This window comes from Gasterosteus aculeatus, chromosome X, assembly GCF_964276395.1.
Source record: "Gasterosteus aculeatus chromosome X, fGasAcu3.hap1.1, whole genome shotgun sequence".
Classification (NCBI taxonomy): domain Eukaryota; kingdom Metazoa; phylum Chordata; class Actinopteri; order Perciformes; family Gasterosteidae; genus Gasterosteus; species Gasterosteus aculeatus.
This window is the reverse complement of record NC_135698.1, coordinates 14,102,749-14,120,562: the sequence shown is the minus strand read 5'-3', so window position 1 is coordinate 14,120,562 and position 17,814 is coordinate 14,102,749. Positions and strand designations below refer to the sequence as shown.

Here is a 17,814-nt window from a genome sequence, read left to right as displayed (position 1 = left end):
CAATCTTTGGTGCAAATGTAGTGTAGTGTAGTGTCTCGAGGAGTACGGAGGACGGAGGAGCTGTTTAGACAAACAGCTTCTCACTCTTCAGGCGTGATTGCTGGTTTGTTTTGACTGGCCCGTGGATTGGTTTACATGAACCGCTGCGCGAGTGTTAATCTATGGCATGTCTATTGAGCAAGTGTTCCAAACTGTGCTGCAGACTTATGCACTGTATATCATAGCAGCATGTCCATGCATGGCTTGGTATACAGCTTGGCTCCATTGAAGGATCATATAAACGATCTGTTAATGCTGGTAGTCACATTTACCGAATGTAGCATTTCAACAAATATTATACCAATTTGTGGTTAAATTGTGGTTTGAATTTGGGACCAGATCAGTGGGTGTGTGTAGAGCCCCGGCTCTGGAAACAGACTTTGTTTAAATCACCATGCCTCCTGCTAGTTAAATGCAAACAATTGGCAAAATGCAAACGTGGGAGAATCCACATCTTATTTTACTTTAATTGGAATTAATATTTTTTGTTATGGCTTGAGCAATGTATTTATCTGCTATGACTACACACCTTCTGGAATTTACGCTGCAAGGGAATGTACCTGAAAAGACCTATATTAATACTTTTTGCCAACTGTACATAGCTAATGATAGTTTCTACGTCAAATAAAAAGTGCTTTTCATTTCGCTACTGTAGAAACATGCTTGTGCAACACGGCGGACTCTATGATAAATCCCTGCTCCCAATTACACATGAAGGGCTCATCGTAGCTTTAGAAAATCTTTGTTTCAGGGGATCATGCACTAATAAAAACTACTAACAAAATTCTTATAAAAATGATCTTGCATTACTTACACTGGGACTTTAATCCAAAATGTATTTATTGCCCCTTCAAAGTAATCATGTACAATTTTTGCGAAACATTTTCATGGCCGGGAAGCATGCGAATGTTTACCCACATGTTTATATGTATGATCATGTATTTCTTCTCTATCATTTCTACTAGTTAATCCTAAATGTCCTCTTCTCTCCGGCGTTCTGGATCGCTGATTAACTCTGAAGGGTCTATTTTGTAGAGAGCAGAAAGTTGGGGTCATTGTTGTTGACAATGTGTGTTACTATGAATGTGGTGTATGGCTGCAGTAGAAGGGAAGGTATGCTTACAGAAATATAGAGATTTAATATATTAAGAATATCTTAAAAATGATTGATTTTAATTACTGTGGAGTTTGGGCACGCTGCAGATGGGACCGAGGAAAGAACACCGTGGTGCCATTAGAAAAATGTTCCGAATTTTGAAATGCTCAATCATAACATCTGTTCAAAAGCTTTTTCTATGATACTCAAAGTGCTGTTTCCCCAAACAGTGGAGTTTATATGAGATCTATGCTTACACAAGTGAAGCCGCTACAGAGGAAACTGATCATCTAACCTGACAGGAAGTGCTTATATAACCTTACGTAACATACTCACAATTTTGTCTGTTAAAGAACGTCCATTGATGATTCTTAAGTTTTAGTTTGAAGATCAGGATTTATCTTCGAGCCAAAACCAAGTTTCCCCGGGGATGGTCGGGACTTTACATTCTCAATCTTTGCCTGCTATCGGCTTCGTTTTGTAGCTCAAAGCTCTTGCTCCTCCTGTCTTTAGATAGCTTTAGATGGCGGGTGGGAGGTTAATGGAAGACATACAAGGTTTTTTTGACAGCATGTCCTTTCAAATTAAGGGAGATCTTGTCTTTTCTTTGTAGCAGAATAGGTACCGCCATTGTTTCAGGTCAATAAGAACAAGAAACTCAGTTGAAGCAACCCACTGGGTCCCCAAATCTGAAATGCTACTCATGCACCTGGAGCCTTTCCCATACTTTATTTTAAATCAGACCACTCACATTCATTCTTCCCTCCTCTTTTATGGCCAATTTGGTCCAGTTTCCTAGGAAGTCAAGCTTAGTGACACAGCGTGATGCAAACACGTGTGTCGGTGCTGCATGCTCAGGATGATGCCATTTCCTTTACATGTTTGTCCGTCAGTCTGTTTTTTTACAGAACCTTTGTGTTGACTGTGGTCTTAGCACTATGGGTTAAGTTTTCTAGAACTTTCAGAAGTTGTTTGTGTGTGCGTGGTTGGAGATGCTCTGACCAGACAGATGTTCTCCAGCAGCTATGAGCCTATTCTGCTTAAACCCTCTCTCAAGCAAACTCCTAAATCCGCCTGTAAATGAGCTGTGAGACATGTGTTTACATCTCATGCTCGCAGCATGCATTAAAGCAGAATCTGGGAGATAAGAGAGGGAGGAGGAGAAGAAGGCAAGTGGACGGAAGTGCAGGGATCAGGGGGGGGGGGGCACAATAGTCTTCTGTGTAGAAACGCTCCATCTCCTTGTCTTTAAAGGGGATTAGCTTGGTCCCACTGCTGAACATGTGTCAGATTTATCGATAAATGTGTGTCATTACCAGGGTGGCCATTCGTCCGGCTTTTAAATGCCCCGTCCGGCTGCAGACGCAGCCTGCCGGACACTCGTTTGTCCTCCTTTTGAGAAAATAACTAAAACGGTCCGCCTTTTGACACATTACCTCGTTAGTTTAATATGCATTGGCTAAAAATGTGTGTCAAAATAAGTAATGTCATTGGTTACATTTTCGTGTAGTTTATTTTTTACTGAACGGTCGGTAATATCTTACCCCCCCCCGTCAACAAATGACTCGAAGAAAGATGCATTCGTTCATCTTACCACCCCCCCCCTCTTCCCCCCATCACTAGTGGTCCTCCTTTTTGACGTGAAGGAAATGGCCACCCAAGTCATTACACATGTGGAGGAATGACCTCACACCCACTCAACACATGGCTTTTGTTCTTTGGCAGACTATTATAAAGAAGTGTATGAATACAGTGACTTATCTGATATGACCCACAAGAGAGGCGAATGAAAGGTGTTCACACAGTTGTTCAGGTCAACCTCTTCCCACTTAGCCAGTGTAAACAGTATAATTCAGGGTGCCTGGCAGCAAGTGTCAAAGTGAAAGCGACATCGAGGGAGAAAAATCTGATAACATTCTTTGGAGAAAAAGGGAACTTGTGAGAGCATATTTGTCGGCAGCCAAGACCCAACCTGTGTTTAGTCGGTGTTGTTCAGCAGCTTTAGGCGCAGCAATCGAGAGTGGGCCGGGAACTTTTCACTTTTCACCCGGCGAAAAAACAGGGCCTGCTTTAAACTACGCCGGTGCCTTCAAAGCACGGAGCAGACATTTGGAAACAGACAAGGGCTGTTGGCCATCTCAGGGGTCGAGAGTGAGAAAGTCAGAGGTCAAATTCTAGCTGAGACGTCGCTAACGAGTCCATTCATTAAGCTTCAAGTACAGCGCAGCTGTGCGGAACATGGTTAACCTCATGTGGCTGTTTACACGCCTGGAAGGTCGGAAAGTACGTCAAGTCCTACAGCTGTGAGTGCCACTCCCTGCTCCTCCTCCTCCTCCTCCTCACATTCTGTTTTCCTCTGAGCGGAAAGCAGCCATATAAGGTGTAGATTAAAGCCCTTGGTATGTGAGTAGAGCTTATGGTAACACAATTTAAATACACTATATACATTTGGTCGAATATGTCTCCTACAATAGTGGTTGAAACTAAATTGTTGAATGTTTTCAAACTTCCGCATTGTTGTGTTTGGGAATTGTACAGGTATCATTTGGGCCATGATGGTTTTACCTGAGCTAAGTGCTAATTGAGATGCAGTCTGGTTATGGCTGTGCTCACTATCTTTGTCCTCTTATTATGTATTTTCAATAGACTTGGGACAAAGCTGAATGTTCATTTTACTGCTGGACAATAGGCTTCCCCAGACAATTTTATGAATACAGACTGTAATAGTTTTCAAATTAGTCTTTGTTATATCAGCGGGAGCTCCTGCTGTGATGGAATATTTATAGAAAGACCACTGGTGAAAGAAGTATTCAGATCCTTTATTACGTAAGGTCAGCAATACAGCAATGTAATTATAATCCATGACACCTTCTGCCCTCAAAAAGTTATATGATGAAATAAATGTTAGAATTGTCACCAAAATGTACAATATCAATCGTTCATTGCATAACATGATATACCATCATTATTATTACTGATGCATACATACCATGGAAATTAAAAGAGTAACTTAATAGCTGGCTAAAGAGCTGTGTTAGTGTGTATATTTAACCACAGTTAGCGTTACTAATCGGTGCAGTTGTGTTTTGTTCAAAGTGGGCTCTATTGCACTTGTAATTTTGTCGAAAAAGGACATTCCTGGAGTATACATCCATCTCACTGCAGCAGTATGAAAACGTTGAACCGCTTAGCCACAGCAGAAGTAACGTTTATTGAATTCTTCATTTGTCTCCCTTTCACCCCACAGTCATCAGGCACCACTGTCATGGTGGACATAGCAGTGATGGGAGAAGCCCACGGACTGATCACAGACCTGCTGGCTGACCCCTCCCTGCCCCCCAACACCTGCACCTCGCTGCGGGCTGTGAGCAACCTGCTAACCACCCAGCTCACCTTCCAGTCATTGCACCGCCCGCGCCCCGCTTCGCTGCTTAACCCCGGGGACGCCTACACCTTCTCCGACTCGGAGGAGGGACCAGAGAAAGGAGAGAAGACATCCATCCATAAGGTGAGGATATGAACAACGTCACGTGTCGTGATTTACCCTTTATTTGCAGCAGCAGGAAGTCTGGCTGTAACCGAGGAGATTAGTAATAATGAGATAATGTAAGTGCGGTCCGCTTTATTAGGGCCAAATGATTTATACGCCACACAGCGCTCCACACATGTTAATCTTTCAGCCCGTGTTTCGGCTAATGAGTGTTTCCTGCTCTCAGAGCTTTTAGCATCGGATGAAGGAGCATATTTTCATAGAGTTGAGTGAAGAAAAATAGAGCGTGTCTACTGCTCCGAGCACTGTTCTCCCTTTCATAGCCACAGCTGTGTCAACATGACAGATGTGCAAAGCCAGACAGTGTGTGTGTGTGTGTATATATATGTAGTCAAGAAAGGGGAAAGGCAACATGAAGGGGAACGCATCTCTCAAAAGGTTACAAAGAGGGACGTCAGTGTGTCAGCAAAGCCGGACTCCACAACACAATCACAGATCCAGTTGTTTATCTTTGGAATATCCCTTTCCAGGCTTTCGTGTGCTAAACGGCTGCCAGGCCATGCAGCCAGTCTCTTAGCTGACAGGTGTGTCTTTGTTTAGTTTTTTTTTTTACGGTGTCTGAATTTTGTAAAAGAAGCTATAATAAATCGTGTCCGTGCAGCAGCCGCTGAGGCAGCCGTCGTTAAGCCTGTGCTCCCCAGAGATGACGTGCAGCCTCCGACTGCCCAGGAGGAGAATAGCAGGAGGAGTGAAGGTGGTTAATGCAGGAAAGCCCTGCATCTGCTTTTCTGCCCCCTGGCTTAGGGTTCGATGTCCATCGCTGATGCTTTCAAGCAATTTTCCAAAACCTCTATTCTGTGTTCTCTATGCTGCAAAAAAAATAAGAATCACATAATGTAGATAAAATGGTGTGGGATTTATTTATATGTTTTGTTATATTTACACGTATTTGTTGTATAAACTGTAAAGATGTTTAACGTACATAACTTTTATTGTCACAGCATTACACACAGGATGTTATGGGGAAGCCTGGTATATGTATTTAAAATAAGTGAATAGGTGTATCAGTGCTGTCTATGTGTGTACATACAGTATATAATACGCTGATTCGGCATTGCTCTTTTTTAGGTTTGTGGCTGTGTGTTTTGCGTGTGTTTTGCGTGTGTTTTGCGTGTGTTTTGCGTGTGTATGCATCAGCCTTCACAAATTGGTTATTCTGCAACTGAAATCAGCACATGCAAAAAACAGTACTGCTCTTGAAAAACGGTGGGTTTGAGAGTGTGTGTGTGTGTGTGTGTGTGTGTGTGTGAGCTTACACTAAATGACGCCTCGCTGTGAATGGGCTCATTCAGGATTCTTAGGTGATCTTTTTTACTTGGTCGACCTGCAGGAGACTGAGAGAGAGTCAGCCTGCCATGTTTAACGCTGCTTTGCAAAGCTGCAGCATAGCACCAAACAGATGGAGGCACCACAAAAGCAGAGACCACTGGGAATCCCAGAGAGAGATTAGCGAAAGACACAAAAGGGACATACTGAGAGAATAAGCAGAGAGGCAGAATCCCTCTGATGAAATGTGTCTGTGCAATGCAATACTGACACTGTATTTAAAATGTTACCCTGAGGGGCGTCATTGCCACAGCTGCCGGCCAAAAACCGTCCATGAAAGATTTTCCTGTTCCAGGTGCAGCATTTGTTCAATCTTAAACAAACCATCATAATTCTCATTATGATAGTTTGACCGGAGGCGGAGCAAATAAGCATAAACTTTATACCGCAGGAGGTAGTAGTTTAAGAGCCAACACAATTACAGCCATGTTCTCTTGTTTTGACTTTGTTGATTAATGGAAAAAGAGGCTGGGAAGGGTTTATCTTTAGTGTTAACAGTGCGTGTGTGTTTGTGTGTGTGAATGTTTTCCTGTGTGTGTACAGCGCCTGAGGCGGAGTCTCCCCCCGGCTCTTCTGCGAAGGATCTCGTCCACGTGGACCACTACCACCTCTGCCACGGGCCTGCCTACCATCGAGCCTGGGCCTGTCCGAAGGGACCGCAGCGCCAGCATCAAACCTTTCCATGAAGCACTCACCTGCAGGTACCTACAGCTGATGTCTCATTCTTCTGTCAGCATCCAGCTCCACTCGCAAATTTAGATGACGTTTTTCCTCCTGTAACATGTTTGCCTCCCTGTGACAGCTAAATGGGGGAAAAGGAACACATAGTTTGTATTTCAGTGTACTAATTGGGTCCTACTGTGCAACATGCTACCATAGTTGCACTCAACTATTAGGCAAATGCTTTTAGGAGGACTCCTACAATGGATGATACATCACTCTGAGGGTTTAGAGGTTTATTCCCAGCGTGGCTGTAGTTATACCAACGACAGCTTGAGTGAACAGTAATGGCGCAGCAGTACGGAAGAGGATGTGTGTGCATGGGAGCCAGAATGGAAATATGCCTCACAGGCGAACGCATTAACTTGAATAACTAAGACACACAAAAGCCCTCTGCACGCTGTGCTGGAGATAGCATGAGACACAGGCTTCATGAAAGTATCATGGAGCAGAACGTATTCATAAACATAAATCAGTACAACAAAATGTAAAAACATATATATATATGTATATATATTTGCAATTATCATTATCAATATATATTGGTGTCTTACAATAATAATCCTAACACGCTGTAAACCATCTAGTCAGATGCTCACTCACTGACTGATTTTCTTTAGTTCACAGAGTATTATAACACTACACAACTCTTGTTGTAATACATATTAATATGTTGTACAATGCATTATGATCCCTGGTATAAGGCAATCTAATGTGATCATGACTTAGTCAAACTGTAGTAACTCTTTTTTCAAGTAAAGTAAAACTATATTTCACTATATATACATTATATACAGTATATGGTTATTGTGGAGTACAGAGGAAGGATATGTGTAAGCATTGATCAGTGTTTGTGTGCATTCAGGGGTTTGTGCGTGCATGAACGCATGTATTTTCAGACTTGGGTTTATGCTTGGTTGCATTTGTTTTTTCGTGTAAGCTGTTGAAAAAAAATGTGGCCCGGTTGTTCCATCGTGTTCAGACTCGGCGAGTACAGGTGCAGTGAATCGGCAGGAATGTCAAGACCCGACGGATCCATATTGTTGGAAACACAAACAACAACAAATAGCTAATTAAAGCTATTTCATGTTTAGCTTGTAAATCTCATCGATGCATTGAAACTACAATAAACACAATTTCCGAGAGTAGTTCTGATTACGAAGTCAAACATTTCAGCATCATTTAATTTGATCAGTGCAGAGATTGCATTCCTTAAAATTACTTTGTGATTACTGTGACGTTCTGTTTGGACTGAGCGGCTCATGTTTTTTTTTATAGAATTTCAAAAGGATACACAATGTTTTTATATGAGGTTGATGCACAAGCGGTACCAGACAGCACATGCTCTGTCTTTAAAACATTAAGTATCCCTCCACAGGATATAGTCTCTTCGTTTTTCATCTATGTTTATCAGTTCCTCCCCTGTGGACTTTGTGTCACAGGCATGAAAGTCCTCAGATGAAGATCCGCGTTGGTCTGTAAATACAGACGCTCCTGGGCGTCTCTGTGCTGCCAAGCAGCACCATGGATGCTTGTCGCATGCCAAATACTGGGACAGTTTATTTAGTGCATGGTGTAGGTTTGTGTGCATGTGTGTATGTGTTGTTGGAGTTGGTTTGTTTCATTTTCAAATGTTGCAAAATAACTTTTGTCAGCTCTTTTAAAGTGAAGCTAGAGCTCTATTATTCATGTGAAAAGAACTTCAGAAGGACACGTCTGATGCCTCACTCAAAGCAACTGCTTGGATTCAAACAAACAAAAACAAAACAGTTTCAAATACAATTTAGTGTTGTTCAATTGTATTTGTTTGGAAGTGTATGTGCAGACATACAGAACACCAATATATGAATATTTCAGTCTTATAAATTAAGATTTATACATAAAACCTGTGAATTTCAGAAAGAATACATCTTGCAACCTTATATGTCATCAAAATGTCTTCACTGCAAGATTTAAATGCGCTCACTCATACACATTCTGTACTAGTTAGTGAACCTTTAGTTTAAATCTAAGTCACTGTTGTAAAATTAAGCAATACTCAGCATGGTCTATTTCCCATCTACAGATTCTTTGTAAATTAGAAACACAAATTTGTCCAATCAACAACCTCCACTGGCTCCCAGTAAAATATAGAGTAGATTTAAAAATATTACTCATCACCTACAAAGCCCTAAACAACCTGGACCCTACCTACCTCTCAGCGCTCCTCCCTCCCCCCAACCCGTTGCCTCAGGTCCGCTAATGCTAATACCCTGAAAACCATCAGGACCAAGCGCCGGACCAGGGGCGACGAGCCTTCTCAGCTGCTGCACCTCCCCTCTGGAACGCCCTCCACATCCGAATCCGCCAGGCTCCCCCAATATCATCATTCAAACAAGCCCTCAAAATCCACCTGCTCAAAGTCGCTTTCAAATGCTAAAACCTACATGACTCATTCTACTGTTTTCTCAAGTTCAATTCTTCTCATAATTTATTTTCTATTTCTTTTTTATTATTTCTGTCTTCCTCTTATCCGTACGTTTCCTAAGTATTATTATTATTATTATTATTATTATTATAAGGAGGACTCTGGCTCATACTCCCTCATGTACATTTGCAGAGCTAAATGCACACTTATTTTACTGACTCATTACTGACTCAAATAGTCCAGTTGATTCATCCGGCTGAAGAGGCCGGTCTACCATCGGTTTACTCGTGCAAAGTATTCTGTCCTTTGGAGAAACAGTCTAAGCTTTCTAAATGTCCCAGCAATCTTTTTCCTGACCATTAAGAAAGCAAATTACTTTCCAGATATGTTTCTCTGTATTTAGCAAAACATTGTATTTGTAGAAATGCTCTAGAAAAAACTCTCAATAACACAATAATAATGTTGAAGTGAAGATACGCAGCCACAAATTTTAGGAAATAAAACCAGTAATTGCATATTACACATAAAAGGTGGCATATGTACAATTAAGACCATAATGTTAAACTGCCATAATAGAACAAATGAATTCATTTAAGATCCAACCTTAAACCTTCCGTCATTTGATTGTTTTTTTTAATCTGCACACTGTTTTGTCTGGCCCTCCAAAAGAGATTTGCACGGTGACAGTGCGGTACTTGAAGAAGTTCTCTCAATGTAAGCACACTGAGCAGCTTCTGTACACAAAGCCCTGTCGTCTGGTCTTAAATCCCCGCAGCAGGCCCCAGCTATGGCCACTTATGGTGGTGTGAGCATAAACAAACACCTGGGCCTCTCCCCAGTCACCGCAACCTCACAATTAACACCTATACACACACACGCACACTTGCACGTTTGACACACTGTCACAGCTGCTAATCCTGGCAGTGGTTTTACAGACACAATCGGAGTGAATAAAGAGTCACTGGGTTTAGTTCACTAACACTTCATTTACATTTTGGCTCTATTACAGGTGCCTAAAATGAAAAAGAGAGCTGGTTAAAGCTTCCGTGACGAGCTAAACCTAAACACGAGCAGCGCCTCCCGACATCCACTTGAAGGATTTTGGGGGTTTAATGCTGCGATGGCTCATGAGCAGTCGACAACTTGTCAACACATTGTCTTTGTCAAGTGGGGTTTAACATAACACGTTTTGGGAAGTAGTATTGGGTGTGTTTTTTGGTCTGTATTTGTTATGGTGCCTTTTGAGAGCCGGCCAACACCCTTTAACATCTGAATTTAATCACAAATCAAACAAACCACCAAAAATAATTTCTGATGAGTCCCATCGAAAGAGGCAGAAATGTTTGGCTGAAGGCGAGCGAGAACACACGGAGGGGAGAAAACAAGCACATGGCTTCAATTGGCTTCTGCTCCATCATCAAATCTGTACAATCTTAATTAGGACATTAGGTTTTGTTATTTTTTTCTCCCTCCTGTTTCCACCGTGTCAGCTTTCAGTGACGCACGTTGTTAAGACGAAATAACACCAACTTCAAAGCTACAATATCGTCTTTTTCTATCACGCCGACCCGGTAAAAAGGGGCCGATTGAATCCCCCCTCCGTTCCTCTGAGCCCCCGGCCAGAGAGCTGTTATCTTCTTCACGTCATCTGGCTTGAGAGTAGGTGGATTAATGAAAGCAGGAATAATGGCGGCCGTGTTTATCCTGGCCTGGACACTCTCCGTTTGGGCTCTGAACCAAAGGTAATCCGTCAACCCGCTGTGAGTGGTTGAGTGAAATCTTGAAGTAAAGTGTATAGTGGAGCGGGCAGAGGCCAGTCACAGCTTATTGCATGGCTCCGAACTGCTCAGATAAGCAACGCGGAAAATGCATACAACGTTGCAATTCATTCAGTATTTTCGATTGCGGAATGATTAACTCAATGAAGGTTCTCTATTCAGGAGGAGGCTCAGGTGCTTTTGTGTGACAACAGGAGGTATCTTCTGCTTGAGAGAAAAACTTACAACATACAATTCACCTTGGCTTTGTTAGATTTTGCTACAATTATGCCTGAGGCAAGAAACCAATTTTCATCTTGTATGTCCTACACGCAATGTTTATGTACTGCAAATTGTCTACGACAAAACAGGATGCAGTTTGTTTCATTGACCGGACAAACAAATTTGCAGACTGCAGTTACATTCTTCCAAAAGTTAATCTGGCAAAATAAATGATTTTCTTTCAGACGCGGTTGAAACACAAACAAGGGTTAAGTGTATTTTGTCTGTACATAATTGACAGTTAAATTACTATAACTACTGTGCTAGCAATTGTAACTGCTCTTGAGGAGATTTTCTGTGATAAAAGCCGAGTCACTCGATGCATGACTGACAGATCCCACGAGTGGAGGCGGCCGCCTTCCTTATTTACATTCCGAGCCAAAGGCTCAATGTCACTCGCTGAGGTTATTCTGCTGCATTAGCAGAATAGGAAGACTGTCTGCCAGTTCTTCAACTTTCATTAAAAGTAAACCTTTTAAGCCAAGCACTGCTGCCTGCCCAGACCCCCATGACAATAATGTACGGACTGTTCGCTCGCCAAAGTGTCAAACTATTTTATATCCCACACCTGCAAGGCATTACACCCAGTGGTCCGACCTGGCCATGCGGACACGACAGAACTGCCTTTGTTGGGGCCTCCGGGCCATTGGGCCGGGTGGACACAGCTCAAACGAAACAATTCATCAGAAGGAGATAGGCACACTATGGGACCTTGTGCTCCCTGTGACACTGGGCTCTAACAGCAAGCATTTCCTTCCCCAAAGAGGCAGCTTTTACAACATTTGGAGAGAGGTATTTTAATTGGAAACACCTACATGGTGTGAGATTCATGTAATGGTAAAACATGTTGTAACACTTGTCTTGTGCTAAACCCGGGTCTCAAGTGTCTCTATTTGACCGTCATGGGCAAAGACAGAAAGATTTAAGGTTTGCAGCTGGGTCTGAAGAAGGGAGTTAACTTTGTCTCACAGACGCTCGAACAAAAGAGCAGTGTGTGTTACCATCATCTTCACCTGGGTTCTTATCTCAACTTGATTTGTAGCTTCTCGTAACTGGCCTTGTGGATGGTCTTCATGTGTATAAAAACTCTGCTTTACGCCATTACACCGGGCGCTGAGATACGTGCTTGTGTGTTTGACCTCCTGCTGGCAAGCAATAGTTAGAGCCAGATATCTGCGGAGAATAGCTCATGTAATCTTTTTCTCTTCTAACTTTTTGACTTTAATTGATCAACGTGCTGGATCCTTCTCATCAACCAACTCGGGGGGGGATTGGAGATCCCGACAATGGACAGCTTGACAGCGGCTCCAGTGGGGAAATGGGGAAAAGCTGTTGAGAGTAGCTCGAGTGGCTAACTCTGATTTGTTGTAAAGCTCAAAGAGGGTGGGCACAATTTTGAATGAGTCATTTATTAATGTGGCCGTACCAGCAACTGTTTCCAATTAGTTTGGCTGTTTATTCTCGTTACATTGTGTTAATGTGCGCATTCAATAAAATCATTAATGAGTATTCTTCTTGGAGCGTTCGTACAACGTCTGTTTCATGTTGGGACAGCACAGTAGGAAACCCCTTAAAAAATGTTTCTTGACAACTTCTGTCGACCGGTTAGACAATCAAAGACAGATGTGGTGAATGGCCTTATTCCCACTTCTTTGGCGCAGCTACGGACAGCCAAGGCTTGCACTCTCCACAAACATATGGAGGACCGGCCTGCGTTTGACCCCTAATGTTTTCTATTCTAACATTTTCTGTAGATTTGGGTTTTTACGAGTTCTCATAGCCACAACCAATTGTCGAATCCATTTCCTCTCAACCTATTAAGACTACATTGCTGGTTATAACGTTTGATTTGCAGATGTGTTGATGCACATTTGGATGCAATATGTATTTAAAGAAGATACATTGTTCTATATTTGCTACTATTACAAGTTTGCATTTAGGTTAAACGTGTTCTTATTTAAAAACACTGATATTGATTAATTATATACAGTAGTCAAAGACGCAACACAGCATCTTTGCTGCATCTTTGCGGCAAAGATGCTACAAAGACCACTGAATTACAACATTTTCCTTTCATGCACTTTATCTCTGAACTGTTAAACGCCTCTTGTCTACAGCTGTGGGAGACCATACATCAAACTGAGCCATGGGGAGGGTTCTATAGACAAGGGAGACAGGATACCACGGTCAGGTATGCTCTCAGTCTTCTTCCCCCTTTTCACTACCACCACTACCTGTGAGCTGCAACGTAGCCACACAGACCGCCGGCACCCATTACAACGTGCTAAAAGATTTACAGTAAACAAATGCATGGTCCAAACTACTGCATCAAACCCTCAAGATCAACTACCATCCCGTCTCTGGGAGTTTCGAGAATTGCCGATAAATATCTGGCTTCAACAAAGTGGTAAAACCTGAGAGGTAAATCCAAATCCTCCAAAAGGCCCGATGGTATCCATCAGTTTCCTCTGGCCTGCAGTGTGACATCTCTTTGTTTTTTTCTTTTACTAGCAGAGGATCAAGCAGTGGTGTCATCAGACTACGAGAGCACCCACGAAGCCAACCACAGTGACAGCAGTGATGTAGCACACACAGAGGAGGACACAGAGGAAGGAAAGAATCCTGGCCAGAATGTCATCCTCCACCCACTAATACCTCCTGAGGTGAGGCGATAGAACAATACGACTGTTAATAAAACACAAGAAAGCTGGAATCCCATATCGTCATATTGGGAGAATCAACGTTTTATCTTTTTGTCTCACTACTTTTCATCACTTGTCACAGGACCAACCAATTCTGGCTCCAGAGCCTTTAGTTATGGAGGACTTGCAGCCTTTGATGAGTCAGCTAACTAATTGGAACTTCCCCATCTTCAGCTTGATGGAGAAAACCAACGGGAAATGTGGACGGATCCTTAGTCAGGTGAGCACAGTTCAATACATCAATTGATTATTTGCATAATGATGGAGATAGTTCCAGCAATAAAATGCTTGAAAGTTATAAAAACTGCTCAGTAACATGATGTTATTTTGCATCTATGAATGTGTAATTGCATGGCGCATTATATCCCTCCCAACTGTGATGTCAAGATGATCCAAGTATTGAGATGTTCACAGATTCTCTTTTTGTCCTTCAGGTCTCCTACAGGCTCTTTGAAGACACTGGTCTGTTTGAGACCTTCAAGATCCCTGTCAACGAATTCATGAACTATTTCCATGCCCTTGAGAATGGTTACAGAGACATACCATGTAAGCTCAAACAACTCTCTCCCCCTGTGTTTTGAGTTTGCTTGAGTTTTCTCATGATCCTGTTTGCAGGAAACAGCCAATGGGGGGAAATGTCACACCGTCATATATGACTGTTCTCAGGTCTTTATGTTGTTACACGAAACCAAAGTAGCCTTGCAGTGCTCCCTGGTGGTGGAGATCTGACAGTGTTTTCTAACCCAGATCACAACCGGGTCCACGCCACAGATGTGCTCCACGCAGTCTGGTACCTCACCACCCAGGCGGTGCCTGGTCTGCCCAGCCTCATTACTGACCACAGCTCTGCCAGTGACTCAGGTGTGTTCATTAGTACTTGCCTGCAGACATTTGTACGTCCTGGTGGGGGCGCTAGTGTCTACGTGAACCTACCACTCAATGGAAGTGTGTTGAAAGTTGTCACATAAGAACACTCCCAATCCTTTTTTGTTGAATTTTGCAACTTTTGTTAAGCTATTTATTATTGTTAAAGACTGTATATATGCAAACCCTTTTTCTTTATACATTACCATCTCCCTGCAGCTTCACCATGAGCCATCTCATTTATGTCGGGAGCATCAAACCTGCAGGAGTGTGTGTGTGTTCTTATCCGACTCATAGTTTGTCTTATCTTACTCAGGCTTTTGGCACTTTCGGTTACGTACCAAACACTATTTGAAGTCTAGAGCACCATGAAATTGCAAGCAGATTAGAGTTCCCGCTCACCCATATTTCCATAACCTCATCTGTATGCCTTACTAGGTCCATCCCTTTGATCCACATATAAGTGGATTTGAATGTTCAAGTGTGTGTTACTATGTGTGTGTGTGTGTGTGTGCGCTCCAGAGTGTGTGCACATGAAAGTACACTGTGTGTTTGTGTAAATTCTGCCACCCTGCTCTTCAACCTCTTTTCTTTGTCTGGTCCCCTGCGGCTAGACTCAGACAGTGGAATAACACACAGCCGTGTGGGCTTCCTGGTTTCAAAGACCTACACTGTGTCAGAAGATGGCTACGGATGCCTGTCCGGCCTCATACCTGCTCTGGAGCTGATGGCCCTTTATGTGGCGGCTGCGATGCACGACTACGACCACCCGGGGCGAACCAACGCTTTCCTCGTGGCCACCAGCGCCCCACAGGTAACTCGCGTTCATCTGCCGAGGAAACAGGCAATTGATTACGAGCAAAGTCGGTAGAAGTCAAATTGCTTGATTTGTTTTTCTTTGTAATCAACAAGTTGATTTCCGGTTTTTCTTCCACTATTCTATTTCATTGCCAATCTGCACCGCAGAATCATCAATCTTAGACAGCTAATAAGAATATTATAATATATAATAATATATAAGCATATAGTAGCTCCTCGCGGCTTGATATCAGGATGTCAGTATTCTGTAGAGTATTCTGTGTCTAGACATACGTCCTAAATGTAGGTAAACAAGCCGTCACAATGAAGAAAGATTGATTCTAATACTAATACAATAGAAACATTTGAATTATATACATAATCCCTGTCACTTGCTCATGTGAATGTGAAGTGTTTTGTGTCTGCAGGCAGTGCTCTACAACGATCGATCCGTCCTGGAAAACCACCATGCTGCCTCAGCTTGGAACCTCTTCATGTCGCGGCCAGAGTACAACTTTCTCGTCAACCTGAACCACGGAGAGTTCAAGCGTTTCCGTTTCCTGGTCATTGAGGCCATATTGGCCACTGATCTGAAGAAGCACTTTGACTTCCTAGCTGAGTTCAACGCCAAGGTAGTTATATAATCAATTGTTTGACATTAAATATTCAGAACATGTTACTTTCCATCCATCCATTTTCAACCGCTTATCCGGGGTCGGGTCGCGGGGGCAACAGCTCCAGCAGGGGACCCCAATCTTCCCTTTCCCGGGCCACGTCTACCAGCTGTGACTGGGGGATCCCAAGGCGTTCCCAGGCCAGTGCAGAGATATAATCTCTCCACCTGGTCCTGGGTCTTCCCCGGGCTCCTCACAAATGGCTCACCCTATCCCTAAGGGAGACGCCAGCCACTCTCCTGAGGAAACCCATTTCGGCCGCTTGTACCCGTGACCTAGTTCTTTCGGTCATGACCCATCCTTCATGACCATAGGTGAGGGTAGGAACGAAGATTGACCGGTAGATCGAGAGCTTTGCCTTCCGACTCAGCTCTCTTTTCGTGACAACGGTGCGGTAAAGCGAGTGCAATACCGCCCCCGCTGCTCCGATCCTCCGGCCAAACTCACACCCCATCTTCCCCTCACTCGTGAACAAGACCCCGAGGTACTTGAACTCCTTCACTTGGGGTAAGGACACATTCCCTACCTGGAGTAGGCAATCCATCGGTTTCCTGCTGAGAACCATGGCCTTAGAGGTGCTAATCCTCATCACTTTCGTTTTACTTTTAGATGTTCAATTTCAATTGTAGCGATGTTATTCAGTTTTATGAGTCCAAAGTATGAGAGGTGCTGCATACATTCATACTTCAGCTCTTTTCATTTAGAAAAGAAACTATGGGTTGTCATGATGTATTCAGTTAGAGTTGGAGGTGCAACTAAAATGCCTTGAAAAACATTGACTTTAACTTTGAGATGTTAAAATGAAAACACAATCTGCCAGATTAGTGGCATCACATGAACATACTATCCACGCACCCCATGCTGACAACTTATTTGAACAGGTTGGGTTCCAAGAGGTGGGTGATGATCCATCCACGGGGATTGATTGGTCTAATGAGAACGACAGGTTGCTGGTATGCCAGATGTGCATTAAACTGGCTGACATCAATGGGCCTCTGAAGTGCAAAGACCTGCACCTGCAGTGGACCGAGGGCATCGTCAACGAGTTCTATGAACAGGTGTGTGAACAATCTTAGGCCTTGTTGGTATTTGCTTGAGTAAATGAGATCAATCTACTTTCAAATACGTCAAGTGGGTAAACAAACGCTGAGTATCACACTGTCAAATATGCAACTTCTGTAGCAATAAACCACACCTTTGTGTTGATGATGACAACGTTTTTTCTTTTCTGTGTTATATCGTAATTTCTGAGGAATTAATTTAATTATTTTTATTTGGGTTTATTTAATTTATATCTTGTATATAATTCACTCAAACCAAAGCTCTGTGAAAAAACAACTGGCCACTGTATTTATGACACTTGTTTCTTAAACACATCATATAGACATGAGATAGCTTTCTTTGCAATGCCTCTGAAATCTACCCATCTGTTTAGGATATCGGCATAGTTGCATCTCAGAGCTCCTCCTCCTCTTCTTTTATTTTTGCTCACCTGTCAAGATAGTACATATTACAAATCCATCTTTACTTTTTTGATGACTCTCATTGGGCCTAAGATGAAAAGCTCGCCTTTCTGTCGAAACAAGAACATGCCACTGT

At 42.8% G+C, this 17,814-nt stretch overlaps 1 protein-coding gene across 4 annotated transcripts in view; it reads left to right on the top strand.

Moving 5' to 3' along the window:
* The window catches only part of LOC120809396 (cGMP-inhibited 3',5'-cyclic phosphodiesterase 3A), a 58,428-nt gene that overhangs the window by 35,563 nt on the left and 5,051 nt on the right, over positions 1-17,814 (top strand). For 2 of the 4 annotated variants that reach the window (XM_040163169.2, XM_078082856.1), the window contains 10 exons: positions 4,383-4,643; positions 6,555-6,712; positions 13,295-13,368; positions 13,692-13,840; positions 13,962-14,099; positions 14,314-14,425; positions 14,627-14,740; positions 15,358-15,557; positions 15,970-16,173; positions 17,112-17,273. In XM_040163169.2, the coding sequence (XP_040019103.1) occupies positions 4,383-4,643; positions 6,555-6,712; positions 13,295-13,368; positions 13,692-13,840; positions 13,962-14,099; positions 14,314-14,425; positions 14,627-14,740; positions 15,358-15,557; positions 15,970-16,173; positions 17,112-17,273 (1,572 nt within the window). Of the gene's footprint in view, positions 1-4,382; positions 4,644-6,554; positions 6,713-13,294; positions 13,369-13,688; positions 13,841-13,961; positions 14,100-14,313; positions 14,426-14,626; positions 14,741-15,357; positions 15,558-15,969; positions 16,174-17,111; positions 17,274-17,814 lie in introns of all 4 variants that reach the window. The other 2 variants (XM_040163168.2, XM_078082855.1) reach the window with 1 other exon arrangement.